Raw genomic sequence first — 17,131 nt, forward strand, 5'->3', positions numbered from 1 at the left:
ATCCTAATTCTGATTCTATGACATTGTAGGTGAAAAGTCTAGAAAGCAAAGAAAGTAGAAAAATTAACGTGGCTCTAAAGTTAAGGCACTTTAAGCTTCTTTAGTTAGAATAGTACGGCTGCAAATGTCCACAAGGCCTATGTCTGTGAGAATATAATACAGTGATATCTTTACTTTAAAAATTTTCACTTCTGATTTCAAATGTAGCACAAGATCATTGTTATTTCCATGAATACTATGCATATTTCAAAAATTAGTGCACATATTTTTTCCAAAGGGTTATTTTTGCCCCTGAAATGTCTAATTATCAAAATTTGATTCCTTCTTAGATTTAATTTTATTACATTTAGAGTTTTAAAACTCTTTTTGTTGTTGTTAAAATCTACAGTTTGTAGTTAATTGGATAGAAACATAGGGTTCACTTTAAAGAAATTGTTTGGCTGCATCTTTTAGTTAAACAGAACCAAAGATCAATATTGGCTCAATATCTAAACTAGAGAAATAGCAAATTACTCTAACGTTTAATTTTTACAATAATTTTAATGGTTAAATATCTAATTTTAAAAACTTGATCAGGAACTAGCATGTACAAGTGTTGATTGAGCACGAAATTAAAATTCATCTTTTAAAACAGTTATTAATAGTAATGAAACAAAACTGTTAGGGGAACCAGGATTTTTAAACACAAAAGCTAATTCACAAATTTGCTTTTGAGTCATAATATACAGCAAGGTTATCATGACTTTCAAATCCCGAGTTTTTCCTGTAAAACCATTGTCTATGTGTTAATAAAATAAAGCATATTCAGTGAATATGAGTTACCGGGTTTCCCCCATTATCCAAAAGTAGAGTGTTCCTATGAAACTTTTCGTAAGCCGAACTGGCAATTGTGAGGAAGCAGTTACCTTGGGACACATCTTGCTAACAGATGCACAGAATACATCGAAATACAGCATAGATGCTCACAGACACCTTTCAAAGCTATGGGGGCTTGATGCTGAGATGCGGGGGGTGCCCCCGGGGAAGGAGCCTGGTGGTGCTGCTTTCCCTGCTCGGGTGTCTGCTGCCTCTGGAAGAGCTCCCTGAGATCACGGAACGCTGTTTATGCTCTTCACCTTTTTTCGTAAAAGTAAAAATCTTCTTTGGATTTTTTTCGGTTAGCGAAAGAAAACAGGTACTAACGTAGGTCTTTTGTAAAAGCGAAATGGTGTAAAGCAAACTTTTGAAAAGTGGGGGACCTATACTCACACACACCCACCCACCCCAGAATTATAAGTGTACAGCTTGAGGAATTTTCACAAACGGAACATAACCATGTGATAAACACTCAGATCAAGAAATAGAACATTAGGAGTAACACAGAAGCTCCCCATCCCATGCTCTTCCAGCCGCTGCTACCAACAGAGGTAACCCGTATCCTTACTACTAGCACCATAGGTTAAATTTTGCCTATCTTGAGCCTTACATAAATGAAATTATACAGTACATACACTTTTGAGTCTAATTTCTTTTGTTCAGTATTACGTTTCTTTTGTTCAATATTATGTATGTGAGATCCAGTCATGTTGTCACATAATTGTAGTTTATTCACTATAGCACCACAATTATTATCCATTCTACTGCCGCTGGGCAATTTCTGATTGTTTTTGATGGGTAGTTTCCAATTTGGGGCTTTTATAAATAATTCTTCTAGGAACGTTTTGTACACATTATTTAGTGAAATTTATATATGTTTCTCTTGGGTATATACTTTGAAATAAAATGTCCATCAGGTTTTAACTCCTCATTCTAATACATAAGTGGACAGCCAATGATTACTAGATATTTGAAGAAATCTTCCAGGATGAAAGAGAAGAGAAAGGAATGAACCCAAAGAATGAAAATGAAAAATGTAATAGAAGAATTTGAAGAAATTTCTAGAAAGCAGAACAGAAAGACAAAAGAGGTAGAAAATAGGAGAGAAAAGTTAAAAGTCTTAAAAGGGAAGAAATTTAAATATAAATTATAAGAAAACTTCCCTAAAACTGAAAGACATGTATTTCTATATGGAAGGGATTCTCAGCACAATAGATGATAAAAGACTCATAATCAAGGCATATCATTATGTGATCAAATAAAATACATGTTTTATCATAAATGTCACTTCTGTCAAAAAAAAAAAAAAGGCACATCATTCTGAACACCATGAATAAAGTGAGGATTAAGAGGAAGGAAACAATTCACATTCAAAGGATCAGGAATCAGAATGGCATTGGAGTTTGCAACAGCTACATTGGAAGCTAGAAAACCATGGAACAGTGTCTCAATTCCTGAGGGAAAATTATTAACAACTTAGAATTCTGCATCTAGGGTAACTTTTAATCAAGTATAAGGGTAGAATGAAATCATTTTCAGACATGCAAGGATTGAAAACACTGTCTTCTGTGACCCCTTTCTCAGGAAGCTACGGAAGGAATGTGCTCCCAGAAGATATGGATGCAGCAAATAGGGACTTACCCCAGAGAGGGGGGAAGGGGATTGTCAGGATGAGAGTGAGCAGTTCTGGGATTACAGCCATGCAACAGGCCCAGAGAGCAACCAGTCCAATTGCAGCAGGAAGATAGAGGGTCCTGGGAAGGGGGTTTCCAGGAATTTTTTTTCTTTAAGGAAAAAAAAGGACTTTGATTAATTTTTTGGCATTTGAGTATTTGGAAACTGATAAATATTTTCACTGACCTCATAGAATAAAAGGAAGCATATAAATAGAGTGTACAAGAAATGATATTTCATAGTGATCATACTCTAACTACTGATTACTGATTTGTCACAAATTAATTGACTATATTGTGAGGATATATGTTTTTGGGGTGGAAGTGAGGAGGTGGGAATTAGTAGTGTAAGAGAGCTAAATTCTCATATACTATATTAGGAGTTCATAGGTGATTTTTAAAATCAATAAATTGAAAAATAGCAGTATAAACATATTATTTAGACCTATGTAAGTAAATACCAAGAGAAACAGCTAAAAAAAGATGAAAGCATTTGTTTTTAATGAATGAAATTGGGAGGAGAGGTAAGGTGGGTCAGAGGACTACCTGTTTTTCACTTACTGACCTTTTGGTACTGTTTGATTATTTTTAAAGGTGATAAAAGTGTGTGCATGCATTACTTGATAAAACTAAAAACAAAAACAAATATTAATGACAGGTTCCTTTAAGGAGCATTAGGATTAAAGTGTACCCAGTAAAAGGGAGTCAGGTGTAGAGAAGAAGAAACGTCAATTTACCTTTTGTTTTAAAAGGGTTTTTAAAATGTTGTTTATTTCTGGGATTTGTTTTGTTTTATTCTAGGGCTTCAAAAACAAACCAAAAAAGATGGGTCACATAAAGGCAGACTTGATTGATGTTGACTTAATCAGAGGTGAGTTCTAAAGTTGGATTGTTTCTTAGGTATATCATTATATTATTTCATAGTGGTACTAAAGATTCTTTCTGGATATCTTCCCTATATGATGGTATACTTTAATTTCCAAAAGTAGTGTTCTTCCTGCATCATTCAGGCTTTAGCATTTTTTCCCCTTTGCTTTATACTGTGTGGCTATGTAAATTACATGGTTTCCATGAGCATGAAAGAGAGGAACTTGGAGACTTGCTGCTGTGTAATGAAGAAAAATATATTGTATACCATTCAAACAAGCCTGACTTATTTTGAGCTCCTGTCCTAGTGATTGAGGCAAAAGTTAGTATATATAATGAACATCTAAGAGGATTCTTTTTCACTGAACAGGTTATGTGCTGATTTTTGCTCTCACCTGTTTTTAATGTACTGTTACAAGTGGGCATTAGCCTAGTGTACATAAATGTTTGATGTTTTGTTTTATTGTATATTTAAAGGCTCAACATTTGCCAAAGCCAAACCTGAAATTCCGTGGACATCTCTGACTCGGAAGGGGCTTGTTCGAGTTGTATTTTTTCCATTTTTCAGCAATTGGTGGATTCAGGTTACCTCTTTAAGAATCTTTGTTTGGCTGCTACTGCTTTACCTCATGCAAGGTAATTGGAGGAGTTGGGATAAATTATGACAGTTTCTTTTTGCTGCTGTTGCTATTAGATCATGCAGACCTTACTGTTCTTACATGTACCCTTTCATTTGATGGTTTCACGTACAAAGAAAGAAGGGACATACACCATTTGGAGATCATCTTAAATTTATTGGCTCAGAGAGAGCAAACATGATTGTCTAACTCTTCTCTCTTGAATTTCTTTCTACCTGTCTCACTGGCCAGGCCTTTTCAAACTTTTCCTGTGTCTGACCTTTGACTATTGGATTACCTCTAGGTTGGATTGGGATTCTCTTCTCTTCTCTAGGTACTCTCATCAAGCCTTGTACCTTTAAATATAATTGATATACTGGTGATTCTCAAATTTATATTTTCAGGCCAGATCTCTCTGCTGAACTTCAGGCTTGTAAATACAACTGCCTGTTTGACATTTCCATATGGAGATTTCATAGGTATCTTGAACTTAATCATATCCAAAGTGGAACTCCTGATTTTTTTTTATAATCTTTTCTTTTATACAGTCTTATTCCTCTTTAGGTTTTATCCCATTTCATTAAATGATGCCATCAGCTACCCAGTTTTCAAGCAAAAAATTGTCTTCCTATTCTACTCTACCATAAACCCTCATATTCCATCTGTCACCAAGTCTGTAAGTTTGACCTCCAGAACATGTCCTGGCGACTTATCCCAGTCTCTGCTGCCACCATAGTCCACAGCACCACCATCCCTTCACCTAGATCACTGGAATAACATCTACTCTGAGCTTTCTTTCTGCCCATCACTCTTTTCACAGCAATTAGAGAAATCTTTTGAAATGGAAACCCTATCATGTCAATTTCCTGCTTTTTTAAGTCCGTTTAGTGACTTCTCATTGCCCTTGGAATAGAAACCCAAACTCCTCACCAGGACCTCCAGTGCCCTACGTTATCTGTCCCCTGCTAACCTGTCGGATGCCATGTCTTAACCACTCTCCTCCTTGCTTACTCTAGGCATAAGGCCTTTTTCTATTCCTCACCCAGGGTTTTTCTTTCTGTTTGAAACAATCATAAGGCTTTTCATGTGGCTATCTTTTCTGTCATCTTTAGGATCTGTGCTCAGATGTAACTTTCACAGAAAGGCCATCCCTGTCTATACTTTCTAAGTAGTCGTACCACCCCTCAGTCACTGTCACAGGAGTCTATGTTAATTTCTGTATTACACATCACTACCTGGTGTTTCTTCTCGTCTCACTATGTGCAGGGGCCCAGTGTACCCTCTTTACTATACTCCATTGCCTACCAGGAACACTTTCTGAAAGAGGGCAGCGTAGATATGGTTATACCTGAGCAAACAGACATGACTTAGAACAAAGAGTAGGTGAAAGTTGAAGGTTGGGTTAGGGTGAAAGGATTTGGGGTGATTTTTGTTTTCTTTTATCTGTGTCAGTTTTTTTTTTTTTTTTTAATTAATTTATTTATTTTTGGCTGTGTTGGGTCTTCATTTCTGTGCGAGGGCTTTTCTCTAGTTGCGGCAAGTGGGGGCCACTCTTCATCGCGGTGCGCGGGCCTCTCACTGTCGCGGCCTCTCGTTGCAGAGCACAGGCTCCAGACGCACAGGCTCAGTAGTTGTGGCTCATGGGCCCAGTTGCTCCGCAGCATGTGGGATCTTCCCAGACCAGGGCTCGAACCCGTGTCCCCTGCATTGGCAGGCAGATTCTCAACCACTGCGCCACCAGGGAAGCCCTGTGTCAGTTTTTTTGAATTGTTTTCATAACTGTCATTTAGTTGCTGCATAATATTCCATCATGTGGACACACCATCATTTCAAACTATCATTTTAATGTCTGTATGAGTCTATCATAAGGATTTACCATAAACACTTTTTATAACTGCTTTATAGTCCATTATATAAAAGTACCGTAATTTACATAACTCTTCCCATGTAATGAGCATTAAGTTGTTTCTAGTTTTTTCTTATTAATAATACCATCATGAACAAAATTTTTCATATTTCGTATTATTTCTTTGGAATTTATTGTCTGGAATAGAATTAACAGATAAAAGAATGTAAACGTTTTAAGGCTTTTAGTGCATATAGTGAAATTGCTGGTGACACAATTCTTTTGGAAAGTAGTGGATTCTGTTTTACCACAATCTTAGCATTATCATAATTTTAAAAATTGTTACCTAATTTGATATACGAAAATTAGTATTTTACTTGTTTAATGTGCATTTCTTTGGTCACTTGTAAGGGTGAAATTAAATATTTTTCCACATGTTTGTTATTAAAGAATTTCTGTCTTACTGAGATAAATTATATATATTAAATTTTCATATACACCATGGTCTATTTCTGGACTATATATTCTGCACCATCAGTTTGTCTGGTTATTCTCATATCTGTGTCACATTTCTTTAATTACTGTAGCTATTTAATGTGTAGTAACATTGAGCAGGACAAGTATTCCTCTATTATTCTGTGTTTTTCAATATTTTCTCTTAGGTGTTCTTACTTGCTTATTCTTTGCAAAATAATTTAGAATGATTTTATCATGATCAAAGACCAAAAAAAAAAAAATTGGAATTTGGATTGGAACTACCTTCTCACCACTCCCCACTCCAAAATATAGGTATAGATATATTTGGAGGGAATGGGGAGAAAATTGATATATCTCTCCTTTTTAATTAATTAATTTATTTTATTTATTTATTTTTGGCTGTACTGGGTCTTTGCTGCGCACGGGCTTTCTCTAGTTGCGGTGAGCGGGAGCTACTCTTTGTTGCGGTGCACGGGCTTCTCATTGCGGTGGCTTCTCTTGTTGCAGAGCACGGGCTCTAGGCACACGGGCTGCAGTAGTTGTAGCACGCGGACTCAGTAGTTGTGGCTTGCGGGCTCTAGAGCGCAGGCTCAGTAGTTGTGGCGCACGGGCTTAGTTGCTCTGCGGCATATGGGATCTTCCTGGACCAGGGCTCAAACTCGTGCCCCCTGCATTGGCAGGTGAATTCTTAACCACTGCACCACCAGGGAAGCCCGATGTAGCTCTCCTTTTAATCAAGTCTTCTGTTATATCTTTCTGTAAAGCTTTGTAGGAATTTTTTTTTTTTCTTATAAGGCCTGCATAGATCTTGTTAAACTCAATTTTTTTTTCATTGTGGTAAAATATACATGAAATTTACCATCTTAACCATTTTTAAGTATACAGTTCAATGACATTAATTACATTCACATTGTTAGGCAGCCATCACCACCATCCATCTCCAGAAGTTTTTTCATTTTTCCAAACTGAAACTCTGTACCCATAAATCAATAACTCTCCAATTACTCCTACCCCCAGCCAACCACCCTTCTACTTTCTGTCTCTATGAATTTGACCACTCTGAGTACCTCATATAAGTGGAATCACACAGTATTTGTCCTTATTTCACTTAGCATAACGTCTTCAGGATTCATCCATTTGTAGCATGTGTCAGAATTTCCTTCCTGTTTGACGATGAATAATAATCAACTGTATGTATACACCACATTTTGTTTATATGTATCATCCATCAGGGGATGCTTGGGGGCTTCCACATTAAAGTAAAATATTTTATGTTTTTGTTTTTGTTGCTGCTGCTGTAGGTATGAGGCTTTTTTTGTTTGTTTTATGTGTTTTAACTGGTGATTGCTGTTACACTTGAAAGCCTTTAGTTTATACTTAAGGTTGTTATAACCAGCCACTTTTTAAACTCTCATTATTTCTAATAGTTTTTCGGTGCTTCTCTCAGATTTTCTAATTATACAACCATATTGTTGGCATAATGAAAATTTGGTCTCCTCTTTTTTCATACATTTCATTTACTTGTATTGAATTAGTCAACATTTCAGAGCAGTGTTAAGTGATAACAGTAAGAGTGATCGTAATGTTTTGTTCCTATTCAGAATGTTTTCATTAATATGATGCATGTTGATTTTACTTATATATTCTTTAGTATATGTGCTGCCAAAGCAAGCACTACTTATATATATTCTTTAGCATGTTAAGGACATATTTTTATATTCCTAGTATTTTAGAAAAGATTGGCATTTAAGATTAATTACAAATCAGGAACAAATGTCTATTTTTATAGAATGCTTTTTCACTACTAGAGTTGGACCAGACTTCACAGGTTAAAGGCACAGCCCTTCCCAAGAGACACCAGCCTTACTTTGGGAGGCCCTAGGGCTACCCTTACTCTGACCAGCTGGCTACAGTTTTGAGAGTCCCCCACTCATTCCCTCAGAGTTAATAATTCACTAGAATGACTCAAAGCACTCAGGAAAGTGCTGTCATTATAGTTTTATTGTAGCAGAAGGATACAGATTAGAAGGGGTGCATAGGGCAAAGTCTGGGAGGGCTTCAATCAGGAAGTTTTTGTCGTCCTCAGGGATGTGTTACCCTTCCATCCATGATGGATAGCAATATGCACAAGGTATTGCCAACAAGAGAAGCTCACCCAAGCTTTGGTATCCAGAGTTTTTATTGAGGGTTTATTATGTAGGCCTGTATGATTGAGTCACTGGCCAAGGAGTTAAACTCAGTCTTTAGCTCCCATTCCCTCCCCAAAGGTCAGGCTGATACAGTGTGGCTCAAAACCCCAGCCCTCTAATTCCATAGTTGGTCTTTCTGGTGCGGCTACTCCTATCCTTAGTCATTTTTTTGGCATAAACTATCCTCTATGGTCCAAAGGACCCACCATGAACAACAGAGATACTTCATCATTTGGAAAATTACAAGGGTTTAGGGGTTACCTCCCAGGAATCAGGGACACAGGCCTTTTACACAGTTGGCAATTGAGATGATACATATGCATGCAATCAAAACTACATCGTATTAAATTATTAAATTACATCAGTTAAGTCTCAGTCAACAATTCCTTTAGTGCCTAACATGTCTGTGCCAGGTACTCTTCTAGGCTCTGAGAAAGATTTCCTACTATCCTTCTAGCATAAACCCTATATGATCTTGGTGAATTATTCTTTTGCTGTATTGTCAAATTTACTTTGATAGTATTTCAGTCATTCATTCAACAAATATTGAGTGCTTACTATGTGCCAGGTACTGATCTAGGTACAGCAGTGAACAAAATAGACAGAAATCCCTGCTTTCATGGTGTTACTTTTTAGAGGTAAATTTATATCCACGTTCACAAGTTAGCAAGGTCTATAGTTTATTGTTTTGGTGCTGTTGTTGTTATGTTTGGGTATCAGGGTATTAGGGAATGGAATTAATTTTACTCCACATAGAAAAGTTTGTATAGCACAAGAATTATCTTTATGTCAAAGTCTGAAAGAACGAATCTGTAAAATTGTATCTGGAAGTTTTGGGAGATAATTTGTGATATCTTTCTGTTTCTTTCATTACTTTTTTCTTTGGACATTTCATACTCACATACAAAGAGGCAATGTAGCATGGCAGTTAAGAGTAAGGACTCTGGGACTTCCCTGGCAGTCCAGTGGTTAGGGCTCCATGCTTCCACTGCAAGGGGCATGGGTTCCATCCCTGGTCGGGGAACTAAAATCCTGCATGCCACACCTCGGCCAAAAAAAAAAAAAAAAAAGAATAAGGATTCTGGAGCCTGGCTGCCTTGGTTCAAACTCCAGCTCTGTTAATTGCTACATATCACTCTGGGCCCTGGAGAATACTGGGTCTCTGAGCAGAGCAGTACTGCAGAGGGTTATACAGTATCTAGTTGTTTTGTGCTGGAAAGTCTTTCAGAATATCTAGATTGTCATATTTCCAGAAAGGCAGATCCTTTGGACACATCATTCTTCACTTGCTCTGTGATCTAGGGCTTCAGGTTTTCACTCAGCTAATGTGCAGGTGGATTGTATTGTACAAAATTATGTGCTTTCACTTGTATACTTCTTTAAATGATAGATTTTTGGAAAAATAATCTGTAGAGTTATTAGAATTGGTTTTAAAGATAAGCCCTAATGCTTTCCACTTTGAAATCTCTTCTTTTCAGTTATAGCACTCGTGTTCTATTTTATGATGCCTATTGTGAATGTAAGTGAAGTACTTGGACCCTTGTGCCTTATGTTACTCATGGGAACTGTCCACTGTCAAATTGTGTCTACTCAGATAACAAGGCCATCGGGAAACAATGGAAATCGGAGAAGAAGGTGAGATGAGAAATTACACTTGTGGTTGTGTATTTTCTGGGAGAGGCATTGAAGAACAAAATCTTTGAGTAAATTAATAAAAAAATCTTCCTCTTTTGCATATATTTTTCATTATTTTTTTGGCTTAAAAAAAAAACCAAATGCTTTACTTTTACTTTTCTCCCTGATGCTTAGAAACCTTGTCATGAACTTTTAATCCAAGGAGGATGGAGGTTTGTCATTCAGTACCGTTGTTTAAAAGGAAAATTCCTATACTGTATTATTCCTTATCAAAATTTACCTTAAATAATGATTTCAATGAAAAGCATTCTTCTTCATAATTCAGTCTTAAAATTTGGTGAAAATTCACTATAAACAAGGATCTTAGTACATTAGGTTAGTGCTACTAAAATTTTTACCTTTTTTCAATAGTATATAAAAAGAATGGATTTCTAAGTGTTCTAAACTTTTAATAAAGATTTAACTTTTCTACACACTGAATTCATGTCTAGTCTTTATTGATTATGTGCCGTTTGTGGGGTTTGGAACTGTTAAAGGTTTCTTAGATGTATATGGTATTATCTTACAAAAGTCATCTTTCTCAGAGTATCTGTAGATTTTTGTTCCCCCAAGGAGTTACTATATAAGATTTTTTCATTTGGTGCAAAGAATTTCAATATATTTATACTTATTTTTGAATGTTATTTTCAAAACTTTTTTTTTCCAGGAAAGAATATTCCTTGAAAATTCAGTTTAATTGATTTAATGTTTTCTAAGGGAATCAAATATTGTGCTGTGTCTCATTGGTATTTACAGGATATATCTTTTCACTGCATAGGATATCAAAAAATTGATCACTTGCTATTATTTTGTGTTCCCATGATTAAATGTGCCAAATGGGTAGATTTCTGGCATCCATATTTAAAGAAATTGTTCATTCTTTTTTTGGTTCCTGAAAAGACTGTTATTGGTCATACATATGAAAATTTTCCTTCTAGTTATGTTTTTGAATGGCATTTCTATTTATTTAATGAACAAACAAAATGGTAACTTAGCACTTTGTTCTGGAACCTGTTTTTGCCCTTAAGTCAGAAATGTTCCGATATAATTTATCCTCATTATATGAAGTTCATTATACTTAATTTCAGGTAGTAGTCAGTAGGGATGTTCTGAGTAGAAACAGAAAAGGTCCTGAATAATCTAAAGTTGTTGAAATATTTTTTTTGTAGAAAATTACGAAAAACTGTAAATGGTGATGGGAGCCGAGAAAATGGAAATAACTCCTCTGATAAAGCCAGAGGAACAGAAACTTTGGAATCTGCACCCTTTAATGGTGGTTTTTGGGGGACTCTCTTTGGCAATAGGTGGGAAGTCTTACATTGGAATTTTTACTTGATTTTGTGTTCACATTAGTGTTTACATAGTATATAATCTGATTAGGTTTTAGGAATACGCAGTGTAAGCATATTATCATTGTGGTGGGATTTTTAAAGGTTCTGGAATGATTTGCTTATTTGAAATGTCACCACTGTCTGTCATGTTACCCATTAGTCCAGTCATCTACCATAAAAGTGTCATTCTGTTTGATCTTTAGTGGTTTTTTAGACCACAAGATTATGGAAATATAAATACTCTTGAAGGGTAAATATTTTAAGTCATATTGGCCAACATCTTGAGAGAAAGAAGAATTTTTAAAAGATGAGGTATTTTTCAGTGTGAGAGCTGATTCCTCTTTAGATGTGGGGTGCAGGACAGGAGGCTGGTGTCGATGGGCTGTAGGACAGAAAGGGAAATGAATCCAAGACGCATTCAACCTCCTTCATGATTTTGTAAGTTGTAACAGCGCTAGTATGACTCGAAGAAATCCTTATTTTATCATATGTTAATGTTTGTGACTCAAAAGTAAAGTGCTTTTGCAGTTTTGTTTTTGAAGACGAAGTATGTTCACATATTTTTCTAAAGATAAGTTGACACTCTTTAGTTGAAGCGTTTGAGTTCTTTGTGCTGAACATTGTGCTGGGCACTGGGCATTCCTCTTCTCAGTGATTTTACCGTCTAATTAGGAAGGTAAGAGTAGCAGGTATGATGCAGTCACCACAATGTAAAAATATCATAAATGATATCATGCTGACTCAAGGCCATGCAGTTCAGCAGAAGGAGTGAGTATTCTGGGGTGAAGTAGTCAGCAGGAGTCAGGGAGGAGCTGAGAGTTGCTGGGCTTTGAAGCACAGGAGAGGGGAAGACATTCTATGAAGTGGCACAAACAGGCAATGTGAGGGCGGGGTTGGCATTGCGTTTGAGAGGGAAGACTGTGGACCCACTTCCTTGCAAAGTCGAAAAGAACAGGCTTCCTCTCAACTAACTGACCCAAGTCTTTGGAGACTAGAGAGGGAACTGGCTTCCTACACCCTGAGGCAAGCTAGAAGCCTGAAACGTACAATTTCTGAATCTTCTTGATTTCCAGAATAATGTATTGTACTCCTCAGAAGTGACTTCATGAAAGGTATTACTTTCAAAAAACTAACTAGTAATCTTTTTTTCCTTTTTAAAAAATAGGATGAAAAGAGTAAAATTAATATGTAGCAAAGGGACAGAGACTGAAAATGACTCAGGTTGTCTGCATCCTATCATCAAGAAGAGACAGTGTCGACCAGAGATTAGAATGTGGCAAACAAGAGAGAAAGCAAAATTTTCAGATGGAGAAAAGGGATGCAGGGTAAGATTTAGATGAGAGTAAATATTACAAGGTCTTTTCTTTCCTGTGTAAAATTTTTCTATTCTTAGACTCTGCTAGAAACACAGAATAGGTACTAATAGATTTGTGTCATTTGAAATGTAGAACTACAGGATGTGAAAAGGAGAACATCATGAAGAATAACATGAAGACTGTACCTTATTCTTCTAATTTCTAGGACCAGAACTTGTTATTGCATCTGCCTCTGGTCCAGCCTTAGTAGGAGACTGGTAGATTCAATAAACAGATGAGTGTAGAGGCTGCTGTGTCGTCTTCCAGAGAGGCGGTGATAGTGTGTTAAGGTTTGGGAAACTATTTTCCAGGTTTAGGTACAGGCGTTCTGCTTTACGTCTAAAACTAACTACACTCTTACTTTATAGTCTTGAAATATTTTCTTGTTTGTTAGACTGTGGCATTTACGAATTACAAAAAGCTAATATTTTTGAGCCATTACTGCAACCAAGCACTATTCTAAGTGCTTTACACGTAGTAACTCACTTAATTGTTTCAACAACTCTGTCAGATAGGTGCTTTTATTATCATCGCTTTTCAGATGAGGAAATTGAGGCCCAGAGAGATTTAATTACTTACCTACAGTTACATAGCTAATAAGTAGAAGAGCTGTGATTCAGACTTGAGTTTGACTCAAGCCTGTGCTTCTAACCTCTACATAACACTGCCTCATCATTTAAGCTATTTAGTTTCAAGAAAGTTTAATATTTTTCTTTACTGAGACCAACTAATAGGTAGGTTTGTTCAGTTTTGGTTTAGTTTACTTTTACTGCTTCTTAGTTTTTATACACAAGGCTAACTGGAGTATTTCGGGCTGTCCCCTGTGAGGAAACTGCTGTTCTCTCTGTAGGAGCCGTTCGGGCGTTTGGGCAATGGGATTTCAGATGATCTGTCAAGTGAGGATGATGGTGAAGCCCGGACACAGATGATGGCACTGCGGAGGAGCGTGGAAGGGGCCTCAAGTGACAACGGCTGTGAAGTTAAGAATAGGAAATCAATACTTTCAAGGCACCTAAACACTCAGGTAATTTTTATTTTAGCTTATAAAAGTATAGGCATTAACTCCCAAGTCACAAGGTATTCAACATGTTTTCCTATCGTTTATTGACAGGTAAAGAAGACCACTTCCAAGTGGTGTCCTGTTGTGCGGGATTCAGATAGTCTGGCTGAATCAGAGTTTGAATCAGCAGCCTTCAGTCAGGTAACGTATCCTTTTTCAAGGCGTATTCTTGAGTGTAATAACTGTACCCATTCCTTTTTGTATTGGTTGTCCTAAAGTTGTGTGTATATTTGCCTGCCCCTCCCCTGCCTCCAACTCTGTGTCTACCTATCTAGAAGCTTTTATATGACTGCTCACCCCCAGAAAGAGAACGAGCTCTTTGTCTTTGATCTAATCTTAAAAGTATCATAGATGATGCCCAGAGAGAGACTCCTCAATCCCTAGATGATGAGAAGCCTACTTAATATTCACTTGGAATATGCAGTTTATTCTTAAGCATCGTTCCTTTGTAAGTGGCATTGATGCTGATGGGGACAGATATTTGAGAAAGGACCCCTGAGAGATGGGAGCAGTAAATCTCATCATGAAAGCTAATGGGAATATTGTACATTTGGGACATTATAATTCAGAGGTGAGGGAGTAAGATGGTGGTGGCTTTTGTTTTGATTGACAAGGCAGCTGGGGTTGTGGAAAAACTTTCATACCTATGTTTGTACCGCAGGAGAGCTGCAGTGTCCATCCTTTTCTCAGCCTGATTACCCTTTTCCCTGTTTGGCTGGGCCCTGGACGTGACTAGGTCTACAGTCAAGCTCACAACATTTAAAGTAGAGGGCACTTGGGTGTGTCAGTAGGCCCAGCCGCACCTGCACCCAGAGTGGGCCCTCTGGATGTGCTTGCAGGAGTCACCCCATCCCAGGGCACCTCACTTGAACAACCCCATGACTTGGCAGTAACTTCTCAGAGGGAGTCCTCTTTGATAGTCTGTTAGAGAGTCATCAGAGTTTCACATTTAGCCATGAAAATGAATTATTGTTATGTGAAGTCTTGTCAACATAGTGATCGGTGTGTGAAAGCTTGCCAGCCATCACCATAGGTAACTTGTTTTCATTTTATTTCAGATATATAGTTGTTTTGTTTTGGGTTTTTTTTGAAATACAGGTAAATATTTTATTATAAAATACCTTTTACTGCAACAATATGGATGAATTTCAGAAATATAATGTTGTAAAAGTAGTCAAACATAAAAAAATAGCTAATTTCAGATTTCACCTCTAACAAAGTACAAAACTGAAGTTAATCTATGCTCTTAGTAGTCATAATGGTTGTTAGCCTTGAAAGGGAATAGCACAGAAATAGGGGCAGGAGAACTAGTAATGCTTTGTTCATTGATTTTGGTGCTGATTACACAGACATGTTTCATTTGTGAAAAATTTATCCACCTATAAACTTATGCACACATATTTAAGAATGCTGTATTTCAAAAACTGTTAAAATAAGAACATATTCATCTAAAACACAGAAATCACAATGAAAAAAACTAAAAAAAAAAAAAATTAATTTCATGACCCAAAAACTGTCACTTCATTTTTTAAAAAATTTTAAGGCTTTACAGATTTTGTAGTTATAAAATTAATGTAAGGATGTTGTAAAAACTCAAATGAAGAAGTATATTTAGTAAAAAGCAACCATTTCCACTTACTGCCTCCCTTCCCAGTATAATGAATCCCTCACTGTTCCCCACATCCCCAGATTGAACCCATGCTGTCTAGAGGGTGGTTATAGTTCCACATATTTATTTTCCTTTGCGTAAGAGAGCATACTATATATTTAAACATATAACATATCATTTAAAAAACATAAATAGGAAAATTTGTTCTGAGTTGTTTTTTTTTTTTATCTTGTAGGTCTTGCCTTATCAGTACATAAGACAATACCTCATTCTGTTGAACATCTGCAGAATATTCCAGTTTATGAAGGAATTTATTAAAATGTGTAAAATTATGACTACTTAATTTGTTTCCAGTTTTTCATTATTAAAAGCAATTCAGAAAAATCCTTGTAGATAGATGGGTTTATCCACTCAGGTTGCCATAACAGAATACCACAGGCTGGGTAGCTTAAACAACAGAAATTTTATATAGTTGTTTTTAAAAAGGAATAAAAAAAATATTTGTTTTTGTTTTCCCTTAAAGGGCTGTAGATCTGGCGCGAGTGGTGGTTCTCGAAGCCTCAACATGTTGAGAAGAGACTCGGAGAGCACCCGTCATGACTCGGAGACAGAGGATATGTTATGGGATGACCTGCTGCACGGCCCTGAGTGCCGGTCGTCTGTCACCAGCGACAGTGAGGGGGCCCACGTGAACTCCCTTCACTCAGGGACCAAACGTGACCCCAAAGAGGATGTTTTTCAGCAGGTCTGTAAAGGTGATGATAATAATAGCTGATGTTTACTGTGTACTTACCGTGTGCCAGGCACTGTATTATCTCATTTAACTCTACAATAACCCTGTAAGGTGGACACTATTATTATCCCTATTTAGAGATGAGGAAATTGAGCATAGTTTGTAAGTGAAGATATTGGAATTAGAATTCAGGGGGAAGCACTGTTGAATTCCCCTAACCTAAATGTTTCTTCCTAGGACTTTTTCTCATTATTTTCCTTAGAATGACCCTTAATGTTCATTTTATATGAGCAGGGTACATTGTTTGGTGCAGTAAACTCATATTATATTTTCATAGACATAGCAGTATTATATATGAATTACTAGGAGATGGCATTGCTTGCTTCTCTAATAATGTATAAAACAAGTGATGCTTTTAATTTTAGGTTTTCTGTTAATATCGTAAAATCAGATAGCCTGGGAATGGGGATTCTTTAGAAGGTTATTTCAACCTTCCAATCAATATAGGAATTCATTCTACATCTGCAGAAATTTTTCTACTACCTATCATGTAGTAACAATAGTTCCTACTTCTTAGAAATATTGTGATATATCTAATGAGATAATACAAAGTGCTTAGCACAATGCTTGGCAAAGAGTAAGCACCCACGACATGTTGGCATGGTTATTATTATCCCCATCAGACAATCAGTTAGTCTCTGCTTAAATACTTGTGGAGCTGGAGTGATTGTTATTTCATGAGCTTTTTCCACTGCTGGATAGATTAAATGATTAAGAAACGGTTCTCATATCAGCCTTTCATATGTTTAATGCCAATGATCATGATTCTTCTTAGTTTTATTTTT

General features: G+C 36.6%; 1 protein-coding gene across 6 annotated transcripts in view; it reads left to right on the top strand.

Annotated features, from left to right (window-relative positions):
- The window catches only part of PHTF1 (putative homeodomain transcription factor 1), a 61,592-nt gene that overhangs the window by 17,918 nt on the left and 26,543 nt on the right, over window positions 1-17,131 (top strand). For 4 of the 6 annotated variants that reach the window (XM_082379855.1, XM_082379858.1, XM_082379857.1 and 1 more), the window contains exons 4-11: window positions 3,330-3,399; window positions 3,873-4,031; window positions 10,003-10,159; window positions 11,368-11,502; window positions 12,695-12,854; window positions 13,735-13,908; window positions 13,996-14,085; window positions 16,077-16,298. In XM_082379855.1, coding sequence (XP_082235981.1) covers window positions 3,330-3,399; window positions 3,873-4,031; window positions 10,003-10,159; window positions 11,368-11,502; window positions 12,695-12,854; window positions 13,735-13,908; window positions 13,996-14,085; window positions 16,077-16,298 — 1,167 coding nt within the window. Of the gene's footprint in view, window positions 1-3,329; window positions 3,400-3,872; window positions 4,032-10,002; window positions 10,160-11,367; window positions 11,503-12,694; window positions 12,855-13,734; window positions 13,909-13,995; window positions 14,086-16,076; window positions 16,299-17,131 lie in introns of those variants that run through there. The other 2 variants (XM_082379859.1, XM_082379860.1) reach the window with 2 other exon arrangements.

This window comes from Balaenoptera borealis, assembly GCF_965194805.1.
Source record: "Balaenoptera borealis genome assembly, chromosome: 1".
Lineage (NCBI taxonomy): Eukaryota > Metazoa > Chordata > Mammalia > Artiodactyla > Balaenopteridae > Balaenoptera > Balaenoptera borealis.